The following is a 24,087-nucleotide window of genomic DNA, read 5'->3' on the forward strand; positions in this document are numbered from 1 at the left end:
AGATATGACATTAGTTTTATTTTGAGTTTAAAGTTTCAGTTGGTCTTAATATTGATTCACCCCCCCTCTCAGTATTAACTAGATCCTCAGAGGATTAACAATCGGTATTAGAGCTTTGGTCCTATGTGTGCAAAAAGCCTAACTGCTTGAGGAAAAGATTATGAGGAAGTCAAGATGATGAAGAAAGATGGTTCCAAGTTCAACAAGGATAACTACAAGATCTGGAAAGACAAAATGAAGATCTACATCAAAGGTCTTGGTGCACAATATTGGAAGCAAGTTGAAACAACATATGTTGCTCCTACCACTACTCCCTTGACACTAGATGAACTCAGATAGCAACAAGATAATATGCAAGCCCTAGAAGCTATCATAAGTACTTTATCTGATTTAGAATATATTGATGTTCAAGGATTGGAAACTGTAGGTGAGGTTTGGGAAAATTTAAATACAATCTATGGAGGAGATGAGCATGTTCAAAGATCCAAAGAGGAAAGCTTGAGAGGAAAGTTCGATGACATGAGAATGCTTGAAGGAGAGAATATTGGATAGTATGGTCAGAGAATCAAAGAAGCTGTTGGTGGCATAAAGAGTGCTGGAGGTAAAATAGAAGATGGTACAATAGTAAGTAAAATGCTCAAAACTCTTCAACCTCAGTATGCTATAAGAGTATCAGCAATCCAAGAACTTAGGTCTATTTCAAAGGATAAGGTAACTATTGATTCATTGATTGATAAGCTTACAAATTTCGAGTTAAATAGTTTTTACATTAGTGTAACAAAATCTACTAAATCTGCCTTTAAAGCTTCTGTTACCGGTTCATCTGCTAAAAAAGGAAAAGATACATGTCAAAATCTTGAGTGCAGGACAAGTCATGGAAGAAACTGGGGAAATGAAGACAATGAAGATCAAGTGATGGAACTTGAGGCACTGTTAGAAAACAAATTTCCAAGAGGCACTGTTAAGTATAATGGAAAGCTACCTTTGAAGTGTTTCTCTTGTAGTAAATTTGGTCATATTGCTGCTAACTGTCCTAACACCAATAAGAAAGAGAAGTTTAGAAGATTCAAAGGAAAGGGCAAGAAACATTGTTATGTTGTAGTAGATGAAGGTTTGACCGATGAGGAGTCAGAAGAAGAAGATGACAATGAAGAAATTGTGTTTGTAGCCATGAAGGAGGAACTGTCAGATGAAAAGGCACTAGTATCTCATATGGAGAATAGTGATGAATGGATCATAAATAGTGACTGCTCACACCGCATGACCGGAGATAAAAGTAAGTTCATAACCCTTAATGAATTTGATGGAGGTGTTCTTAGATTTGGAAATAACTCTCTTTGCATGGTGAAAGGTAAAGGTTCAATATCTCTAAATGTGAAGAGTAATGCTGATGATCTATTTTGGGTTGATAATCTTAAGCATAATGTTTTAAGTGTTGGTCAGCTGAATGATAAAGGTTCTTTTCTTGAATTTAAAAGTGGAGTCTGCAAAATTCTTGGAGGTAATGGTGAACTGATTCTACCGAGAAGCAAACTAGAGTTAACTTATTCCATTTGAATAGTAATATTAATAATTGTCTGGTTGCAAGAATGGAAGACAGTTGGTTGTGGCATAAAAGATGTTGTCATGTTAATTTTGATAATTTGGTTAAGATAAGCAAGTCAAGTGTTGTAAGAGGATTACCCCAACTTGTCAAACCGGATAGTGTGATATGCAAAGATTGTCAAATCGGTAAGATGCCCTCTATTTCTTTCAAGAGCAAGAATTGTATTTCTGAGAATGTTTTAGATTTGGTACATATCAAGAGCAAGAATTGTATTTCTGAGAATGTTTTAGATTTGGTACATACTGATCTCTGTGGCCCTATGAGAACAAAGAGTTATTATGGTGATAGGTATTTCATGATCTTCACCAATGACTATTCTAAAATGATGTGGGTAACATTTTTGAGAGAGAAATCAGAAGCATTTAATAAATTTAAATCATTTAAATCTCTGGTTGAGAAGGAAATTGGTAAGAACTTGAAGTGTTTAAGATCAGATCAAGGAGGTGAATTCACATTTGATGAATTTGTTAAGTATTTTGATGAATAGGGTATAAAGAGACAAATCCCTGCTCCGAGGATACCACAACAGAATGGCATAGCAGAAAGGATGAACAAAAAAATAGTTGAAGCTGCAAGAACCATGTTATTGCAGGGTAATGTATCCAAAATGTTTTGGATAGAAGTGGTTAGTACTGTTGTATACACTTTAAACTGGGTACTGGTAAAAAGAGGTAACAATAAGACACCCTATGAGCTATGGTATGGAAAAACCCCTTGTGTAAGTTATTTCAAAATTTTTGGAAGTTAATGTTTTATTAAGAGAGATAACTACATTGAGAAATTTGATGCAAAATCTGATGAGGGAATCTTTTTTGGTTACTCTTCTAAGAGTAAGGCATATAAATGTTACAATAAGAGAACTAAGAAAATTGTTGAAAGTACTAATGTAAAAGTTAATGATCTATCTGATAAGTCTGAAGGTACAAGCAGTTCAGAACTTGAAAAGGATGATAATGAGGAAAAGTTTGTGATCATTGAACTGGAGGCAAAGAATAATGAAGAACTAACAAATGCACAATTGGATTCTCAACTAGTAAGTGATGACAGTGAGAAGAAGATGAAGAACCTGATGAATAAGATGCAAAACCAGAACATGCAATACCTAGATATGTCAGATTGAATCATTCATAAGAGAAGATAATTGGTGATAAGAATGTAGGCGTGCAAACCAGGGGAAAGATCCAAGAGAACTCATGTTTGATATCTACAATTGAACCCAAGATATTTAAGGAAACACTAAAGGATGATGATTGGGTGAATGCAATGAATGAAGAATTAGATCAAATTGAGAAGAATCAAACATGGTCACTTGTTCCTAGACCAAAGGATAAGAATGTAATTGGAACAAAATGGGTCTTTAGGAATAAATTGGATGAAGAAGGAAGGATTGTAAGAAATAAGACAAGGTTAGTTTGTAAAGGGTATGCTCAAGAGGAAGGTGTGGATTATGGTGAAACATTTGCACATGTTGCTAGATTAAAAGGTGTAAGGATGCTACTGGCATTTGCTCCATATAAGGGATTCAAAGTTTACCAAATGGATGTCAAGTCAGCCTTTCTGAATGGGATTCTAGAAGAAGAAGTATACATTGAATAGCCAGATGGATTTTTCTTGACCGATGATAAAGACATGGTGTGTAAATTGCACAAAGCATTATATGGTCTAAAGAAGGCATCGAGGGCATGGTATGAGAGATTAAATGCACATTTGATTAAAATTAGATTCCAACGTACCGATAAGGACAACAATATTTATTTGAAGACTGATGGAGACAAGATGCTGATAGCAGAAGTGTTTTTTGATGATATAATTTTTGGTGGAAATGATGACATGTGTATAGACTTTGTTGATACAATGAAAAAGGAATTTTAAATGTCTCTAATCGGTGCAATTAAGTTCTTTATTGGCTTATAGGTTCAACAACTGGATGGTGGTATCTTTATTTGTCAAACCAAGTATATCAAAGAGGTGTTGAAGGCTTTTAGCATGGAAGACTGCAAACTGGTAGGGACACCGATGGTGACTGGTTGCAATTTGCCAAAGGAAGATGATTCCCATGTTCTTAGTGAAAAAGAGTATAGATCTATGATTGGAAAGCTACACTATGTTGTCCATAGCAGACTAGACATTGCTCATGCTGTAGGACTAGTGGCTAGATTTCAAAAATAGCCTAAAGAGAGTCACATGGTGGCTATAAAGATAATTTTCTGGTATCTCAAAGGCATAGTAGACTATGGTTTATGGTATCCCTATAAAGGAAATTTTACTTTAAATGTCTTTACTGATGTTGATTGGGCAAGTAATGTGGATGACCGAAAAAGCACAACCGATGGAGCCTTTCTACTTGGTGGAAGATTAGTGGCATGGACGAGCAAGAAACAAAGTTGTGTTTCTCAATCTACAGCTGAAATAGAGTATGTAGCTGCATCCATGAATTGCATGCAGGCAATATGGATGAGACATGTGCTAGAAGGATTCAAGATAGATATGTCAGAACCGGTGACTATCTATTGTGATAATACAAGTGCAATAAACATTTCTAAGAATCCTGTACTTCATTCCAGAACCAAGCACATTGAATTGAAGTATCACTTCCTAAGGGAAAAAGTTCAAGAAAAAGAGGTGAAGATGGAATATGTGAAGAGTAAAGATTAGTTAGCTGATATCTTTACTAAGCTCTTACCGAAGGCTACCTTTGATTTTCTTAGAGGTAAATAGGGGTTAGACCCCTACACTAGAAAAAATAGAATGATGGAGATCCATCAATCCTGTGGATTTCATGTTTATTTTTCACTAAGGATTGATGAAGGTGTAGGCTACTCCTTTGGGGGAACAAGTCTGATGTAAAGTTTTGATTTAATGCTGTGTTATAATTTTTCTAATTGGAGTAGCAAAGATGATGGAAGAGACAATAGGAGAATTGAAGACAAGTGATGCATTTACATCTTTGGCATTGTTGTCAAAGGGGGAGAAGAATAGAAATCAGATATGGTTGATATGGGAGAAGTTTAAGATAAGAAGATTTGATTGAGTGAAGCATTGGTTAAGGGGGAGATGACTAAAGAAGGAGAACCGATAGATGCTGTGATATCGGCAAGCAAGTTGCAGATGATGATGATACTCTGATTGTATAACTAATTAGTGTTGCCATCAATGCCAAAGGGGGAGATTGTTGGTATTTGGCATAACTGATGCAGATGAGATGATGCAGGTAATGCAGTTGAAGTCTAATGACTGCACAGTAAAGGATAGAAGTCTATTTGTGATGAAGAGATTGAGATTCTATGAATAGATGACATGATCAGTTATTTGTGTTGTCATTTATGGCAACTGATGTCAATTGATGTTCCTGATGTTCCCGATGTCTTTATTTTGTCATCTAAGTGATTTAGTTTACCGGAAGATAGGGTTTACCGGTAGTGAACTAAACTCTATAAAATAGGACTTTAATCGGTAAAGCAACGCTATTTTGATTGGATCGATCGATCGATGATGATTGGTGATTTGTGGTTTGGATGGTGAGCTTGTATCATGGAAAGGTGTATGTGACCGGAACCGAAACTTGTGGAGATTACCAGAAGGTGTGTTTTAAATTTTTGATGAAGTTTTGCTAAGGTTTTAGTAGGGTTTAAGACCGGTGAAGAAATCATCAAACCGGTAATGATTTCTGTTATGATGGTGATCGAAGGCGAGTCTACATGAAGTTGGTAACATGACACAACCCGCGTGAAAGATTTAATTATTGTTTTGGCATGATCCAAGGAAGATTTTATTGGGAATCAGTAAAACTCTTAGTAAAGTGTTTTGAGGGTTTGATTTTGGTACAAATCGGATTTTCGTGATGGGTTACGATCAACCAACAATTGATATTGCATTGTAATTTGTTGTAATGATCTATATAACAATCTATGATGATCTCTTATGATTTGAATTGTAAATTCATGATGTAATTAGGTTTTGTGATCGACCTAGTTAAGATGGCTATTTAGGATGACACGGTTGATGTTTATTGTGTTGATGATCTTAGAGAATGTGTTATGCCATCCAAGTGAAGTGTGGGATCTTCCTGAGAGTTGCAAAGTGTTGTGTATAACTGGATCTGATCAAGCAAGCAGAGAAGTACAAGTAATAGATCATTTTCTTACTGTTGTTCCCTAACAATTGCAACAGGTTAAATCCCTTAACCGGGTAGGTCCTAATAGGCCTTAAACATTTAATTCCCCTAAAAGGGCAACTCTCAAAACAATGTTAAATCCTCTCAAGTGGTTGATCCTAATAGATCATCAAGCTCCTAATCGGGCTACAAGGCAAATCCCCTAACTAGGTGACTCCTAATAGGGTCTGCTCCTAACTGGGCGTATTGTAAGCTCCTAACATGCCATACTTCAAAAGAGTACAAATATTTGTGGGTGCCAACTCCCACCATGGTTTTTCCCTATTTGGGTTTCCGCATCAAAAACTTATGGTGTTCATGTGTGAAATGTTTTTCATGTGATGTTCTTGTTTATATTTCATTTCATGCATTATTTATGTGACACCGGTTATGATGTTTTATCAAAAATTTATCAGAGGTTACCGGTACTGATAAGAAGTTGTTTGAGAATTTTTTTGATCTGATTGATAAGGTTAATGAGTTGGTAAATGATCAAGTTTATATGATTTCTTTGGTGGTGAAAGTTGTGGTAAATGATTTGTTTAATGTGTTAAGCAAATCTGATAAAGAGGGTATTAGATCTAATTAAATAAGTTGACACATTTGATAAATTGTTTCAGATCCGAGATTAGTTTAATATTGAGTTTAAAGTTTCAATTGGTCTTAATACTGATTCACCCCCCTCTCAGTATTAACCAGATTCTCATAGGATTAATAGGATCACCCTTCTCCATGATGGTTGTAATTATTGTACTAGTATTACCGTGAACAAGTAAAATATTTGGTGGTCTCCTATTTATTAGTGAACAAAAACATCCTTTTGTGAAGATTTTTTAAGTTCATGTTGTAAGATGTTTCAAAAAGAGTATCAAAATACCCCTAGATATCTTATTTATAACTACGATTGTGAAACCTTTGATACAATTATAAAAGCCATTTTAGCTTATATGGTTCACATAAGTGATATTATATCACGAAAATCTCACTGAAAAGATTGGACATGGTATATAATACTACCTTTTGGAATTACAAGTCTCATCAAGTGCCCACCTTGAATTAGTGGTGGCATTTGTAGTCTCTAGTGTTAGTCTAGCAACACGAGTTCCAAATTCTACGGTTGACATTGTTGGAGCCAAAATTGGCTCATTTTCTTGGTGCATTATTTTTCAAGACCTCTCCATTGGTTCTAGATTATTCTGTTTGGGAATTCTTTATCTTCACTACCCTTTTTCAAACATCAAGAGTCTCTTAAACATCTCTTCTCATCTTATCCCAAAGCTCAATATTTTTTGGTTCTAGATACATGACTTCTCAATACCATTCATATTGAAGCCATTCTCTAGGAATATGGCTATTAGGAGATTGGCCTCACATCTCTCACAAATTCATTTAGATTTGGCATGCTTTTAGGGTGGATATTATGTTTAGCAAATGAAAATAAATTCCATTATTTTTTAAGATGTGTTTTTTAATAATGAATTTTTTATTTATGCGAAGGCTATTATTTTGTATACGTGTTATTTTAAATTCAAGTACAATAAAAAAATTTGAGCTCGAGGTATCTCACTTAGTGGTTTTACTAGATCATAAAGGCAATTCCTCTCATACTCTAGAAATGGTATCCCTAACTCCCACCTCCTCTTAAGGTCACACTCCTCCTTGGGGTGTCACCATAGCCATACCCATCCTATCTATGACAATTTGGAGGATCATTCCTTTGATTATCTTCTTCCTATGAGAAGGGATCATTTTCAATGAGGTTGGTAGTGTCTTGGTAGTAGATGCTCTACCTATTTGGCACCTACTAGTCAATGAAATTTTGGGTGGCCAAACTCTAGTAATCTTTCATCATCTATCTCTTTTCATATCTCATGATCAAATGTTTACTAAAGAAAATGTTAATGATGATAATGATGGATGGGATCCTCTTGTGGTTAACTCATACCTGATGCAGAGTGTCTAAGAGGGTCTACAACACACCAAGGATATGGTTTCAAACCCCAAACTCTATGCTACACAATAGGTTACTCAACCCAAGGTTTCCACTATTTGACAATGTCTCATAAAGTGGCATTTTGAGACAACACAACAAAAGGCACTCATAAGGCTAGGAGTAGGAATTGCATCATGTCCTTAAATCCAAATAGACTCAAATCAACCAAATCCACCTTTGAAACAAACCCGTTTAGGCCATTCCACACCATTGGCTCTCTAGGGGTGACTAGGTGCTAGTAGCCTTACTCAGAGAGATTTTTGGCCATACCTTTTGACACCCTGACCATACACACAAAAAAAGAACATTCCTAGATATCCTTTTGAAAGTTATTTAACATATCTCAAAATGACCATAGAGTGTTTTGGAGCAGCTTGACAAAAAATGGACTGATAATGTACAACCCATATTCTTTTTATAACAACAAACTCCGTATTTTGGGCACATAGAGGTTTTCAAATAGAACTAAAACCATATTTGAATACCCATTTGGGTATTACACAACATATACCAAAATCTGGCTATGGTGTTTTGGAGAAAAGTGTTCAAAAATTGACTGTTACAACCCTTCAAGAGCCCTATTAGGTCTCCATATACACTAGGGACACCCCTTAGACACTCTACCAAACTGCACACTCAAATTGGAAGGTAAGGGAATATAAAAAATGAAAGGATTTCATATATTTTATGGTCTCCTAACTATTATGGTACCATAAATCCAAATGTCTTCTCAAACCTTGTCCAATCGGCTTAACACATGAGGATGTTAAGCCCTCAAATGCTCAAAAATCCATGTAGGTTCTTCCTCCACAAAAAATGTTTAAAACCCATCTGTAACACTACCATATCCACCATTCCACCAAGTATTAAGGCAATCTGTTGATGGAATGGAGATTTCTACATTTTTCTTTGACAAAGCCCCAAAACCTAGGTTTTCAGACCAGGTTTGGTAAATCCGCTTGTAGAAGGATCAAAACTCAATGAAATTGAACAAAAATAGTCCCAAATGAAAGGTAACACATATATCCTTCCAAAAATTCCACTCTTACATGTTAATTCATCCAAATAAGAAAGTTATGAAGCAAAGTGAAACAATTTTTAAAAAAATTGCAGAGAAAATGATCATCAAATTGCCTTCAAATGAGTTCTCCTTACAAAATCACCATACAACCTCTTTTTTGTCATGGGAAGGGCCTATTTGAATTCCTCCAAGGCCTCCCAACTAATATAACCACTTTTTGAACCAACATGACTAACAAACACCTAATTACCTTCTCAAACACAAAAATTTGCATTTGACAATTTTTGACAATATGAGCAACTTTTGCCTAAAACTTGATCCTAGCCCAAACCATGACTCAAAATCACTTAGATAAGTCCAAATAGATTCAAAAACCCTTACATACCATTAAACATCAGTTTGACTCATTGAGACATATTTCTCACAAAATGACAACTTTTGACAATTTGACTTTTTTTTAGCAATATTAACAATATGACCCTAATAGGACTTGACCTAACATACAATGGTCTCAGTGACCTTATTACATCACATATGGTCTTAAAAGACTGTATTTACAACCTCGAGCCTTCAAAACACAAAAACTTCATAATTTGCCTCATAGAGGCCTAATGGTGCCTTGGGTGCTCCTGCACCATACACCCCCACTAGAAGAGAACTCATGTCCCATTAGGGGTTTCTTTATCCTGATCCACCTTTCTTCTCTATTGCTCCATGTCTTTCCCATGATCTCTGGGCTGCAAATTGCTTCCATGGAATCAAAGACTCATGCCTAGCACTATAACCTCTATGCACTCCTTGCCATGATTGGTTGCTTGCAACTAGGCCTGCTCTTGACTTGTTATCCTTATGTACTATCATCTTTGTCTAAACACCTGCATTCAAAACCTTACTTGATGCTCCTCGAACTGTTGCAATGGTAAAAAATGATTTCTCTTCAATTCTTGTTGGCTCCAGAGGACAAACAATGGTCCCCACTATGATTGCACCTCCATCCTTCCAACCACCTTGTGGCTTCTTATAGACTTGCTCTTGGACCCTCTTCTGATCCATCTTAGGCATCTCCATCTAACCTCCATCATCCAAATTTGAAACCACCTTCAAATTCTTAACTTTAACAACCTCACTCCTTGAGATATCTTCAACCTTGCTTGTCTCTTCTTCATTATTCTTCACATACTCTTTCTTACCCACCAAGACAACCTTGACTTCCTTCTTTGCTTCAGTATCCTCTTGTAATGGTGTCAACACAAAATTTTTCCCATCCTTCTTGATGGTGTAGGTGTTAGCATTTCCATCATACAAAGATTCCTTATCAAATTGCCACGGTCTTCCTAAGAGTAGGTGACAACAATCCATGGGCAAAATGTCACACAAAACCCAATCCTTATAATCTCCAATCGGAAAATCAACATAAGCTTGTTCATCTACCAAAAGTGATTGAGTATCACTTACCCAAGATGCTTTGTAAGGAGTGTGATGAGGAATTCCTTCCAAGTTCAATTTATCCACCATTTCTTTAGACACCATATTATCTATTGAACCAGAACCTATTACCATCTTACATACTTTACCTTTGCTTTTGCAATTGGTCCTGAAGAGTGATCTCCTTTGTGTAATATCCTTGTCCTTGGGCTTGTTCAAGAGCATCCTCCTTAGCATCAATTCGTCTCCAATTTCTAGTTCACATCCTCTTGGGGAATTAACACTTCCTTCATCCTCTTCTTGCACAAGTTGAACCCTTTTCTCACCTCTTCAGTCACCTCTTGATGATGAACCTTGTCTTTCTGGACACTTGAATGCTAAATGACCAACTTCATTGCAATTATAGCACCTTCCTATCAATGTATTTTAAGCTCTTCCTCCTCCAAATCTTGCCTCTTGTGCCTCTAAAATTAGTAACTTGCTCTTTACCTTTTCTTGTATCTCCTTGGTCTTCTTGAGTATGTCTTGTTCCTCTTCCTCTACTGGTGTTTCCTCTACCTCTTCCTTGTCTCTGTTGTCTTCTTTGCAACTTCTCCTCAGCATTCATTGCCAAATTATTGTTGGAATCCAAGAACACTGATGGGAGGGTGAATCAGTGTTCTACCGGAATGATCAATTTTAACCTTATTAAAACATGCATTCACCAACCGGTATACCGGTACATATAATATTGAAAGAAGTAAAGCAACCAATAAGCCAATTACACAAATGAATACCATAAAATAAAGAATTATATGTGGGAAACCTCAAAGAGAAAAAACCATGGTGGGATTTGTGACCCACAATATCAATCCATTGGCCATATGAAGAGATATTATAAAATATAGGGGCCTGCACTTGCAAGAAGGCTTACAGCCTAGAGCACACTACTCAATCACAAAAGGAGCCTCACTAACTACATACAAATCTAGACTACAATCCGGAGAAATGATTGAACTACAAAGATAGCATCTTCTATCCCTGAATGCAGTTCCAGCTAAGCTCTGTCTGTTTCGGTCTGAAACCCTAAACCCTTACCGAAATACCCTCTTACATAAATATCCTCACATACATGATTTCTCTCATATATTTTGCATCTCCATTACCTTCCATAACCTTATATCCTACACATTACAAAATGATCTAACCAACTGATCTATATACCCTTTACAATTCATCATGCCTTATGTCAGCTTACAAAGATAATTACAATATGAATATACATGTCGGATCAAGAACATAAATACATGAATATCAAAATCAATTGCCGATGCTGGATCTCCCAAATGATGTCAGCCTCCAATATCGATAACCTGAATATAAACCATGTCAGCCTGTAACACTGGTAACCAAAGAATTCCTTCCAACCTATCAGTGTCAGTGCCGGTGTCGGTGAAGTGTCTGATGGTACACTACAAAAATAAAAAATGAAGCCAAAACATGTTGCCATGTTGCCATGTTGCCATCAATGACAACATATTGAAACCAACCAATTGAGTGTCAATTGCCAACAATCTCCCCCTTTGGCATTGATGGCAACACTCATGTGAAAAATAATCATGGTTTCCATCTGCCAGTTTCATCCTGAGCCTGTTCCCCCTGAGTTGAATATCCATTTGAACAAAATAATCCATACCACAAAAACTCCTGAATATTTTTCACCTATACCTCCCCCTTTGACATCAATGTCAACCAAAAAGAAAAAAACAAGATGAAAAATGAAAGACTATACAAGGAATGTCCCAAAATACCTTACCGGAGCTAAATATATTTGAAATTTTTTGGATAGGCCTTCTCCAAAAGCACTAGATAAGTATCCCAACTTGATTTGAAAGTGCCGGAAATAGATACAAGTCCATTTAGCATATGGGCATATGACCCTTTCTCATTTAGCTCTGCCGATGTGGGCTTACCAACCATATCTATACACTCTTTCTTATGTACACTTAATGAATCGAACCAAGGACTCACCAACCCTCTAAGACTTCTGGCTCTCCTTATGATTTTATCTTTTTCCTTCACAAGAGCTAAAACTTGGGCTTCCAAAACTAAAATTTGACCATCAATAAATGTAGTCAATGAATTTGAACCATCAAAAGAATTGACTATACCTACAATCTCCTCCTGAATATCCTTAATCCTTTTATATGTCTCAGCTGTAAGAAAACGTATGTTACAACATACTCTATAAATATTAGTACACTGCCTCAATGCATTATCAATCAACTTCAACTTACCGTTAATCTCCTTCCTCTTTGACTCAATCATTTGATCAAATGTAGCTCTCTTAGCCTGTATAAACCTCTCCAATGCCTGTCGGTTTGATATCTGTTGTAAAGACCGAAATTCCTTTGAAATGTGTTGTGTGATTACCTTACCAGATGGGCTCGCCTAATTGTCAAATTTGCACTCTGAGACAAGTCTATGCAAAACAATGATAGACTGGTCAATAACTCCTTTATCCATAGATCCTTCCTTCATCATTTTCTGTGTAGCCATCATCATGAGTTCAGTAGAACTCATCTCGGTAATGCTTTTCTTTTCAACCTGCGAGGCGTCAATTAACAATAATGATGGACTCATTACCAGTTCCCTGTTGGATTCCCCTTTCTCCTCCTCTGATGGTTTAGCTTTTTTAGCTTCCTCACTTGCACCAGTGGCTTCGCCACTTGGTGCAATCTGATCAGTAACTGTCGGTTCCTCCATAGGAACTGTGACCTCATCTTATACGCTATGATCTAGAGGACTATTGTCCTCAATAATAGAAACCTGTACACTTGCAACCTTTACACTCTCTAATTCTGTCAGTATCTCAACATTTGTCTGTACATTAGTTTCTACTGGGGGCTCAATATCCACTATCTTAATATTTTTCAAAATTGAGGGTGAAGTACCCACAATACCTTTACCTTTCCCTTCGACTGGGATGTCTACAGTATCTATCTTAGGTTCCGATGAAGTATAAAAACTACTGTTTTCTGAAAAGAATTTAACCCACGCTTTGTGGGTCTCCTTGACTATCTCATTGACCCTACCCAACATGAGACTGATTATTTTGTGCTTGCTATGAAAGATTTTCCTGTCTGCAATCTCATGTGTCATGTCCATCTCCACTGGAGTAATAGAAACACAAACAGATAACAATTCCTAAATCTTTATATGTCTGTCCACTTCCATTACTGATAATCTTCTAGCATCTAGTATGTCATATAACTATGCTGGTATTTGATTTTCAATTTTTAATAATGCTTTCTTATATATATATCCAAATACAAAAATATTGATTCCTCTACTTCTCTCTATTCATCATTATCCAAATGTTCATAATAAAATTGTACATTCTTTAACATACCATCTTCAGTAATTTCATCAACTGATTCTGCACAAGTCTTGGGTGGAATAATAGTTACATTACCAGATACAAGTGCTAGATCAATCTCATCCTTCTTCTTTCTTCTTCCAGTACTGGATGGGGCAGAAGGTATTTCTTTAGGAGCTTTTTTTCTGTGTCTGTACCCTGATAGTAAGTTTCCTAACCAGTTGCTTCGACCTTAGTCTCTTTAGTTTTCTTCCTCAATACCCTCTTGAAAGCTAAGGGTGTGTCATCATAAGATCTAGATTCTACTGCAATAGGCTCAATGAATATTTTTGGCTCTTTCCTCTTCCTTCCTTTCTTCGGAACAACATCAATTAATGCCTTGATGTCTTGTGACACCTGTTCCACAAACTTGCTTGTCTTGCCCTGCTGCTTCTCCCTCTTCTTTTGGTTGAACTTAGTTTCAACCTCTTGCTTCTTTTTCTTAGCATACCAAAGGTTTTTATAGTTTCATCAATAGGTGCATCAATTAGCAATTTTGTATAAGCATCTAGAATCTGTGCATCAACTTCATAACCCATTTCCTCAATCCAAATCTTCTGGAGCTTTACAACTTCTATCAAAGTTTCATATTTCTTAACCATGAAGCATATCTCAGTTGAGTACTTCTTAACAATGTGCTTAGGAACCCTCTCCCTAGAATTCATAGCCTTCTGAAATGCTTTAAAGTAACCCCACACTTTGTCATCTCGTTGACTACCCAATGTAGCAATTTATTATTTTAGTTGTCTCCCTACCGGGATATTGAATGCCCATTGTCTCTTCCCAAAACTGAGAGTCTTATTGACAAAAAATAACATTAAACAGACAATTAGGTTTCCATACCAGAATGTTCCCTTCTTCTCTCCTTTGATCTTTCCTAGGTTAATCAACAATTCATCCAACATCCAACTACATAGATCTAACCTCTCATTCTCCCTCATCATTTTATGAGCTGCATAAATGGAGGAGCTAGAAATAGAAGTCAAACGGTTTGATTGAGTTACTTTGCAACCAATGACCATGCTTCTGAATCTGATATCTCTATCGGTGATAGTACTAACCCTAATTTATCGCTTGTCCGATGTTGCCCCAGTGATCTTGTTGACTTGATCATTAGAAACCTTCTTCTCAGGACATTGTCCAACTTGTGATAAACTAGTGATGGCCCTGATGGCCTCCTTCGAAATCTTATACATTATGTCCAACTAGATAAATTATCTATGCACTCTGCTCAAAACATATCTAACAATCTGATCTTCAAATTATGGAATATCCAGAATGTCGGTAAACCTTAGATCCTTAATATTGGAACCCTAAATTTTGCAATTTTTAGAATTCCAGATTCCAAGACAAGGAACAAGAAAAATTCTAAATATATATATATATATATTGAATAGGTACAAGTAATATGTTTTATATTTGTTGCACAATATGAAACCATAACATAAACACAATAATGGGCATAAAAAATGGATTGTGAAGCACCAAATGGGGTATTTACATCATTTAAAGACCATTTATCCATTATATACACATAAAATAGCCTTAAAACACCTCTAATATGCCTAAACAACTTGTAAAGTGACAATTAATTACATAAACTAAGGTAATTTCGGGATTTGGAATTATTTTTATTTAAAAGCGGGGTGTCTTTTCACCCAAAGGGGTATGAAAGCCATTCAACCACATATATATGTGTGATGTAAAATGTAAAGAGGGGAGAATAGAGACAAAAAGTGGAGGCAAATTTTGTACTTTTAAACTTTTTATCAAAAATAACTGGTTGCATTTTCTTTCTCATATGTGTTGAGAGTTAACATATTTCCAGAAGGTAGTTGCTTGTGATATTATCTAAAGGAGATAAGGTTATTTGTGTTGTTCCAGTAAAGTTTTGTGTTTCATATTGTAGATTTGGATCAAAAGGATTTACTTGTGAATTGTAATTGTTCATTGTAATTCTTCCTTGGATGGTCTCTTAAAGTTAGGGTTAAACTCATTCAAGCAGTTTACAATATAAACTTCAAAATAGAGCTCATAAGAAACAGTAACTGACAGACTTACCAAAAGGGGTGGGTTTAAAAATTGTCTCATAAGTTTACACAATAAGTCCTGAAGAAATATAAGACTCTGTAGCCCAAATAAGAGGAAAGGCATTGGTCATTTGTAAACAAACCCTTTAACCATACCAATTACCCTTTACTTTTAAGCATTAGGATTAGTAGAGTAGGTATAGTAGGTAATTTAGCCAAAGTGTAACATATATACTTTTACAAGATACATAGATCAATACACACATCTGAAATCAATTTGTTTAAGAAACTTATGCCATTCTGAGACTAGGAGATATCAGATTAAGACACTAAATCTGCTATAAAAAGCATTAGCTGAAGGAACAACTAGTAAGTAGGTATACCCGCCTAGGTCCTGCAGAGCCTAAAGTGAGAGAGATAGTAACCAAATAGGTTCACTCTATAAGTTGGCCAAGTCAATTGGAGGGTTTGATCATAGGAGTTGGCATTTCCTTAGAACCTATCCAATCTGTTGATTTGAGACCCAACAGATTGGTGACTTTGCTGGGGAAGAATTATTAAGACTCTATTGTGGGAGAGAACTCAGAAGAAAGAAATAACTTATGTCCTCTATGAAAGAGGTGGCGACTCTATAAAAAGGAAAATTAAATGAAAAAGATCAGAAGCATTCAATATGTTTCAATATCCATATTTTTATGGAGAAGCATCTTCAGAAAAATATGCATAGTGGCAACCACAACCACAAAGAGGCAAGAATATTCCAAGAAGTTTTAAGCCATTGGATTACGATAACATCTCTGAGTATCCATATGCATTTCCTTGTGAGTTGAAGATCTGTATGCCGAGGTTCCATGGAGATGAAAGGGAATCACCAATTGGGCATCTAAAATCATTTTATTGGTTTATTGAGACCTTCAGAATCTACTTAGAAGAAACAATCATGAAATGGTTTGTGCTAACATTGGAGGATGTTGCAGAGCAGTCATTCAGCTTGTTACCCCCACAAAGTATCTCATCTTGGGAAGAACTTGAGTGGTGGTTCATGGAAGAATTCTACGGTGTAATTGAGGACAACACTTCAGCCGCTAGCCCTTCAATTGGTTCTCCATACCAAAATCAGATTCAATCGGATTATGATTGTGGCAATGCAATCTACAACATAAGAAGAAAGAAAGGTGAATCTATAGAAAAAATGATTGGCAGAATAATGGTGACTTATTTCCAAATGCCTGATAATACACAACTTAAATCAGCTATAGTGGAGGAATTGATCGTGAGAGAATGTGGGTCTGACAGCTTGGAGTCAGCATGTTCAATTCTTGAAGAATTGAATAAAAAACTACATGATTTGCATGAGACGAGTAACATCAACATAAGAGATGCAAATGAAGATGAATATATAGAAGAATCAGTTATCCCTTTGGAAGTCCCATCTGATGAAGAAGCAATTGATGATGTTTGTGAATACAAGTCAGACCCTGAAGAAATTGTTGCTAACATTGATGAAAAATATTGTACTAGTCATGAGGAAAGTGAATCCATACCTGAGTACCTTGATGATACAATTGATAAAGAAGAGGTATGCGAATTTGAAAATGGCTTTCAAATATTTTCAAACCCCTTATGTGATGAAGTGATAGAGGAAAATCATATTCCCTATTGCCATGATATGTGTGAAAAGGATTTTCATGTATTCTCAAATCCTTTATATGATGAAAAGAAAAAATTTCAAACAGTATGGACAATACAAACATGTGTGAAGACAACATGGGTAATAATATGACTAAGTCATGTGATAAAAGGACCACAAAAATAAGAGAGTTACAAAAGGAAGGTACATCACATATAGATAAAATAAAAGGTGAAAAGAAGTACCAGTTAGATAATATGCAGCATTCCAATAAAATAGAGATAAAGAATATGCGGATACCACAAGAAGCAAACTTTTGTAAAAGTATAAATACCATTTCCTATGGAATAGGGGATAATGGTAATCCAGGTGAAATAAAGAATCCTTATAAAATAAGGATGGATGATGCATCTTATGACGGGAATTGCCAATCAGGTGATATCACTAATTTCAAAGTTTTTATACTACTTCATGATGAGAATCAGATGTTTGATAGAGGAAAGAATTAGTGTTCAGTTTTTGGGGCTTGAGGCCACCAAAATAGGTCAATGAATAAGGCACATGGTCTGCTCTACCAGAGATTTGAATTCTTGCTATGCCCGCAAGGGGCATACATCCCCAGACAGAGCCACTATTGGAACCCTAAATTTTGCAATTTTTAGAATTCCAGATTCCAAGACAAGGAACAAGAAAAATTCTAAATATATATATATATATATATATTGAATAGGTACAAGTAATATGTTTTATATTTGTTGCACAATATGAAACCATAACATAAACACAATAATGGGCATAAAAAATGGATTGTGAAGCACCAAATGGGGTATTTACATCATTTAAAGACCATTTATCCATTATATACCCATAAAATAGCCTCAAAACACCTCTAATATGCCTAAACAACTTGTAAAGTGACAATTAATTACATAAACTAAGGTAATTTCGGGATTTGGAATTATTTTTATTTAAAAGGGGGGTGTCTTTTCACCCAAAGGGGTATGAAAACCATTCAACCACAGATATATGTGTGAAGTAAAATGTAAAGAGGGGAGAATAGAGACAAAAAGTGGAGGCAAATTTTGTACTTTTAAACTTTTTATCAAAAATAACCGGTTGCATTTTCTTTCTCATATGTGTTGAGAGTTAACATATTTCTAGAAGGCAGTTGCTTGTGATATTATCTAAAGGAGATAAGGTTATTTATGTTGTTCCAGTAAAGTTTTGTGTTTCATATTGTAGATTTGGATCAAAAGGATTTACTTGTGAATTGTAATTGTTCGTTGTAATTCTTCCTTGGATGGTCTCTTAAAGTTAGGGTTAAACTCATTCAAGCGGTTTACAATATAAACATCAAAATAGAGCTCATAAGAAACAGTAACTAACAGACTTACCAAAAGGGGTGGGTTTAAAAATTGTCTCATAAGTTTACACAATAAGTCCTGAAGAAATATAAGACTCTGTAGCCCAAATAAGAGGAAAGGCATTGGTCATTTGTAAACAAACCCTTTAACCATACCAATTACCCTTTACTTTTAAGCATTAGGATTAGTAGAGTAAGTATAGAAGGTAATTTAGCCAAAGTGCAACATATATACTTTTACAAGATACATAGATCAATACACACATCTGAAATCAATCTGTTTAAGAAACTTATGCCATTTTGAGACGAGAAGATATCAGATTAAGACACTAAATCTGCTATAAAAAGCATTAGCTAAAGGAACAACTAGTGAGTAAGTATACCCGCCTAGGTCCTACAGAGCCTAAAGTGAGAGAGTTAGTAACCAAATAGGTTCACTCTATAAGCTAGCCAAGTCAATTAGAGGGTTTGATCATAGGAGTTGGCATTTCCTTAGAACCTGTCCAATCTGTTGATTTGAGACCCAACACTCAATATGTTTGTACTTAGGCTTAATCTTTCCAGAAGCTCTTACATCTTCAACATATACAAACCCCAATTGTAGCTTTCGCCAAGTCATATGTTTGTTGAGGCTTTTAATCTTAGTCAAACAACAAATAAGGTCATAAACCTAGATAAATTCAAAGAAAGATATGAGATTCATAGAATTGTGCATTGATTACTGAAAATTTCTAAACTTGGAGTTAAGGGTCATGATGAAAAAGGAGTTAGAGTATTTGAAAAGGAGCCATTTGGCATTGAGACCTTTAAGGAATACTTCATAAAAACATAGTATTCGTTTTGCTAGATTTTTGGTGAAGATGTACAACATAGAATATCAATGTCCATAATGTATATGGCTATGGATATTTGAGAAGATATAGCTAACATGGAATTTGGTTTTGCTACATTTTTGGCGAAACAAATGCACAAGCAAACAATAGCCATTAAGTTCAATATTGTGGAGTTTTAGTTTAAGTGGCACTCTTTGATGTGTCACATGTTTTCATATGATGGTAGATATATCTTGGATCAAACATTGAGGGTAAGGAGATTTGATGAGAAAGATCAACCCCTCCCAGTATAGTGCTTGACCTATCTATACGATAGGGATTGTGAAAATTTTGATTTTATTATTTTTGAAGAGTTATTTATAAGAAAAATAATGACAAATCTTTAGGAGAATGTGGAGAGGATTCCCATAGAAATAACAGATTTCATGAGACCACATGAGAGGAATTTGGAGTTCGGAGTAATACACAATTGGGGACATTGACATTTGAACCGATACTCCACCTATTTCAAAATCTATGGGTTTCCTATGAGATCTCATCTACTACCAATTTGTGTGCCTAGAAGGATTACCTACTTGGAGATCATTTAGAAATTGAATGAAGTTTATAATATTAAATTGAGGTGATAGAAGAAGGGTTCTCTTTTCCCCATTTATCTAAAGTGGTGTAATTTCCAGGTGACCAATAAAGAAGGCTCTGATCAAATGCATTCTTTGTTGAATAGATATAGATTGTCTAATATTGTTGCAAGGTTAGTTTATATCTTGAGGGATTCATTAATGCAGTGAGGCTTTGGATAAAAAAGTATATCTTTGTTCATGAGATGCAATTGGAAGAATATTTCATAAGTTCTTTATCATATGATGAAGTAAAAGATAAAAAGAATTAGTAGCTAAGGATTGTGAATGTAAAGAAGGAAAATATAAGGAAAGGTCCATCATTTCAAGGCTTATTTACAAAGGAAGAAAAAAAAATTAGGATTCTAAAACAGTAGGAGAATGTTGATCAAATAATGGCTCCTAAGGAGAGGCCTACAAATCAGAGGGACCCTAGTGTACCTATGAGGCCTTATGTCAAGCCTAGGAATGAGGAATCAAAAGAAGCATCAATATCCCAAGATGTAGAGGAAGTTGATAGTCAACAAACTAAGAGACAAAAGACCTTAGAGGATAAAGGAAAATATTGAATGAAGATTATTGATGTGGAGGACATTTTATATTGATATTGGTAGGAAGTAGAAACTCCAAATCATGATAAATAATAAATATAGAACATATAGTATGATATTTAGCTATCTTTAACTCATCAACTTGATTACTACCCCTAACATTCTAAATATCTTAGCCAAAATGAAATTCACAAAAAGCCATGAAATTTCACATGGGATAGACTCATATAAGACCTTATACAAAAATAAGAAATATGAAGATAAATTTTAAGAGATGAAAAATATCATTGTATCCTTCCTCTCCTCTCCAATCTTACCTAGTGCAAAATATCATCCTTTAATATCTATTTATCCATGAGAAGAACCCTCTACATTCCTAAGAACTTCCTTTGCCTCTAGTTGGAATTTAAAAATATTTGGATAAAATCTCACCATCCTTATAAGATATTAGATCCTAAACCCATAAATGGCTTTAGAAATTCCACATCACACTAATTTTCACTTTCCCTTTAGTTGAAAATCCACCTTATTCAAAACTTGAAACACCATTATTTATACCATTCAAGATTTTTGTAGGATATTTTATTTTTTTTCATTGAACAACCACCATTTTCCTACATTATGTGCACCAAGGCTTTTCCCTCCCATATCCATTGTGTTTAGAGTAAAAATTCTTTTGAAATATACCTTGAAGTCATCTTCCACGCATTGGTTTTAATCACTTCGCATTGTTCTAAATGATAATCAATCTTTGCCTTATGCTAGAACAATCAATTGATTCATAATAAACTATATATAATCCTAAAGATAAATCACACACATTTATATAAGTTAAAGAATTAAAACCTAATATTAAATCCTCTAACCTGCAAGCACTGCTCTTAATATAACCCCATAGTCTGGTATGCACTTCAATTTTGCCTTCTAACAAACATTTTTAGTGTGCTTTGTTTACACCTAATGAATATTTATATTCATTTCTTAAAAAGTTATTCAAATATAAATATTTTTAAGGCCACATTAATTTCATATAGACAATTAATTTTTTCATTATGAAAATAAAGGTTAACTTTTTAAAAATGTTTTTATTATTTATGGTATGCACTTCAATTTTGCCTTCTAACAAACATTTTTAATGTGCTTTGTTTACACCTAATGAATATTTATATTCATTTCTTAAAACATTTATTCAAATATAAATATTTTTAAGGCCACATTAATTTCATATAGACAATTAATTTTCTCAAAATGAAAATAAAGGTTAACTTTTCTAAAAATGTTTTTATTATTTATGAAAAATGTTTAGTAACAAGTCCATACTAAGTTTGTTCACTAATGTATTAAATATTTTAATATTATTTATATTAAAAAATATATTTTTGTTTAACTGTAGATTGAAAAGGTACAATTTGAAAAAATATTGAAATACATTCAATATGGCAAAGAAGATGGAGCTAAATTGCTCATAGGTGGCAATTCTTTGGGTGAAAAAGGATTCTATATTGAACCTACCATATTTGCTGATGTTGAGGTGTTTTATCTATATTTAACAAATACATTTAATTTATTGTTATTTTAATTCATTTTTTTGGTTAATAAATAATTTATTTTAAAAGATTATTATGTTCAATGCAGGATAATATGAGAATTGCACAAGAAGAGATATTTGGCCCAATTATGTCCATTTTAAAATTCAAGTAAGAGTGCATAATATTAATGTATTAACAATATTTTTTAATGTTCCACTATGATTGTTTACTTTGTATCCTCCATAATATTTTATTTTATTTTTTCTTTAAAATTCATTGTACTTTTTAATTTTCTTGACAGGACTATAGAAGAAGTAATAGAAAGAGGGAACAAAACAATATATGGTCTAGTAGCTGGAGTTCTCACTAACAACATAAATACGGCTAATAGAATTGCTAGATCTCTTCGTGCTGGAAGAGTATGGATTAACAGTTTTTATGCAAGTAGTCCAGATTGTCCATTAGGAGGTTATAAAATGAGCGGAATTGGGAGAGAGCTTGGCCTTAAAGGCCTTGAAAGTTATTTACAAGTCAAGTGTGTTATTACTCCACTTCAAGAGTCGCCATGGTTATGATAAACCCACCAGATCTATATTATAATATTCTCTCGTATTCAATTAAAAATTATTATATTTTAATATATTTTATCAATTTGAATTTAGACATGCAAAATATTGGGATTTATGGGCAATATGCTATTCTAATTTAACATTTATTTCAAGCTACTCCAAAATCTCTTTGCAAGTACACCAAGATAGAATTATAGTTTTAACTTCTTAAACATGAGATTGGGATACACATATGTTTTTTTTGTATTTAATTAGTTTCTTAAGAGAAATTGAAAGTTAACAACAAACCATAAATGAGTTTAAATAGTTTATATTTTTTTGTAAAAAAAAGTATTTTTTTTATTTGAGTGGATAATTCAAAATTATGCAACCATAGATGATTACATAAATTTTGTTTGTAGGGAAGGTTACAAAGATACCACATTACATTTGGTGACAGGAGAATTTAGTAGTTGTGACTCCATAGATCCATGTAAAAATGGAGGAAGACAACTTAACTACCCTTCAATAATGGAATAAAACTTAGTAGTTGCCATCCTTAGAGAACCTATTCAAGTTGAATTTCCTAGAATAGTTACTAATGTAGGAATTGTAAAAAGTACATACAAGACTAGTGTATCTGCACCCTTTGGAACAGATGTAATGGTTGAACCAGACACGTTGCTTTCAAGTTTGTTAACATAGAGCTATGCTAATTACACTGTTAGAATCCCAATCACTATCTATGCTATTCCCATGTAGCCTTTATTTGTGTGCAACTTAAAAACATTTTAAGAATGAATTTCCTAGCTTTTGAATTTAATTTGTAGACTATTTAAATTATTTTTAACTCATTCTAATATAAAATATAAAACCAACAATAAATTGTGATATTATTAAAATTCAAAATTGTCATAAAGAAACTAACCATAAAAAATATTAATAAACATAAATATTAACAAAAAATATCACACAATAGATTTTAGTCCAATTCAAGCTCCACACAAGCCTCTTAAGGAATGAATGGGTTTGCAATTATGCTCAAACCTTGATCCCAACCCCAAAATGCAAATGCTCAATTTTAGTCTAGATAAAGATTTATAGAACTTTTTCAATGTTTTTCCATTATCTTTGCTATCTATTCTAGGTAAAAACATAATAATTAAAGAAGGGAATGGAATTATATCTAAAGAAGAATCATAACCAACTAAGGAATCTAACTTGTTACCATCATTTCCTTAAGAAATGAAGAAACACATTTAGCTCATCATTATCAATACCAATCTATTCATCTAGGTTCACATCAGATAGAAGCTACTATTCATCAGAATGATGACTGTACTTCAAGATAGGGAAGGAGATTCAATCCTAGAGGGGACAAACCTTGAAAT

At 34.4% G+C, this 24,087-nt stretch overlaps 1 protein-coding gene across 2 annotated transcripts in view; it reads left to right on the forward strand.

The window, feature by feature from the left end:
- LOC131073912 (aldehyde dehydrogenase 1) overlaps positions 1-22,809 on the forward strand; it is a 92,125-nt gene extending 69,316 nt beyond the window's left edge. Inside the window, exons 8-10 of one of the 2 annotated variants that reach the window (XM_058010419.2) lie at positions 22,013-22,150; positions 22,255-22,316; positions 22,450-22,809. In XM_058010419.2, the coding sequence (XP_057866402.2) occupies positions 22,013-22,150; positions 22,255-22,316; positions 22,450-22,723 (474 nt within the window). In that variant the 3' untranslated portion in view covers positions 22,724-22,809. The remainder of the gene's footprint in view (positions 1-22,012; positions 22,151-22,254; positions 22,317-22,449) is intronic. The other variant, XM_058010420.2, reaches the window with a different exon arrangement.
- The last annotated feature ends 1,278 nt before the right edge of the window (positions 22,810-24,087 follow it).

This window comes from Cryptomeria japonica, chromosome 9, assembly GCF_030272615.1.
Source record: "Cryptomeria japonica chromosome 9, Sugi_1.0, whole genome shotgun sequence".
Classification (NCBI taxonomy): Eukaryota; Viridiplantae; Streptophyta; class Pinopsida; order Cupressales; family Cupressaceae; genus Cryptomeria; species Cryptomeria japonica.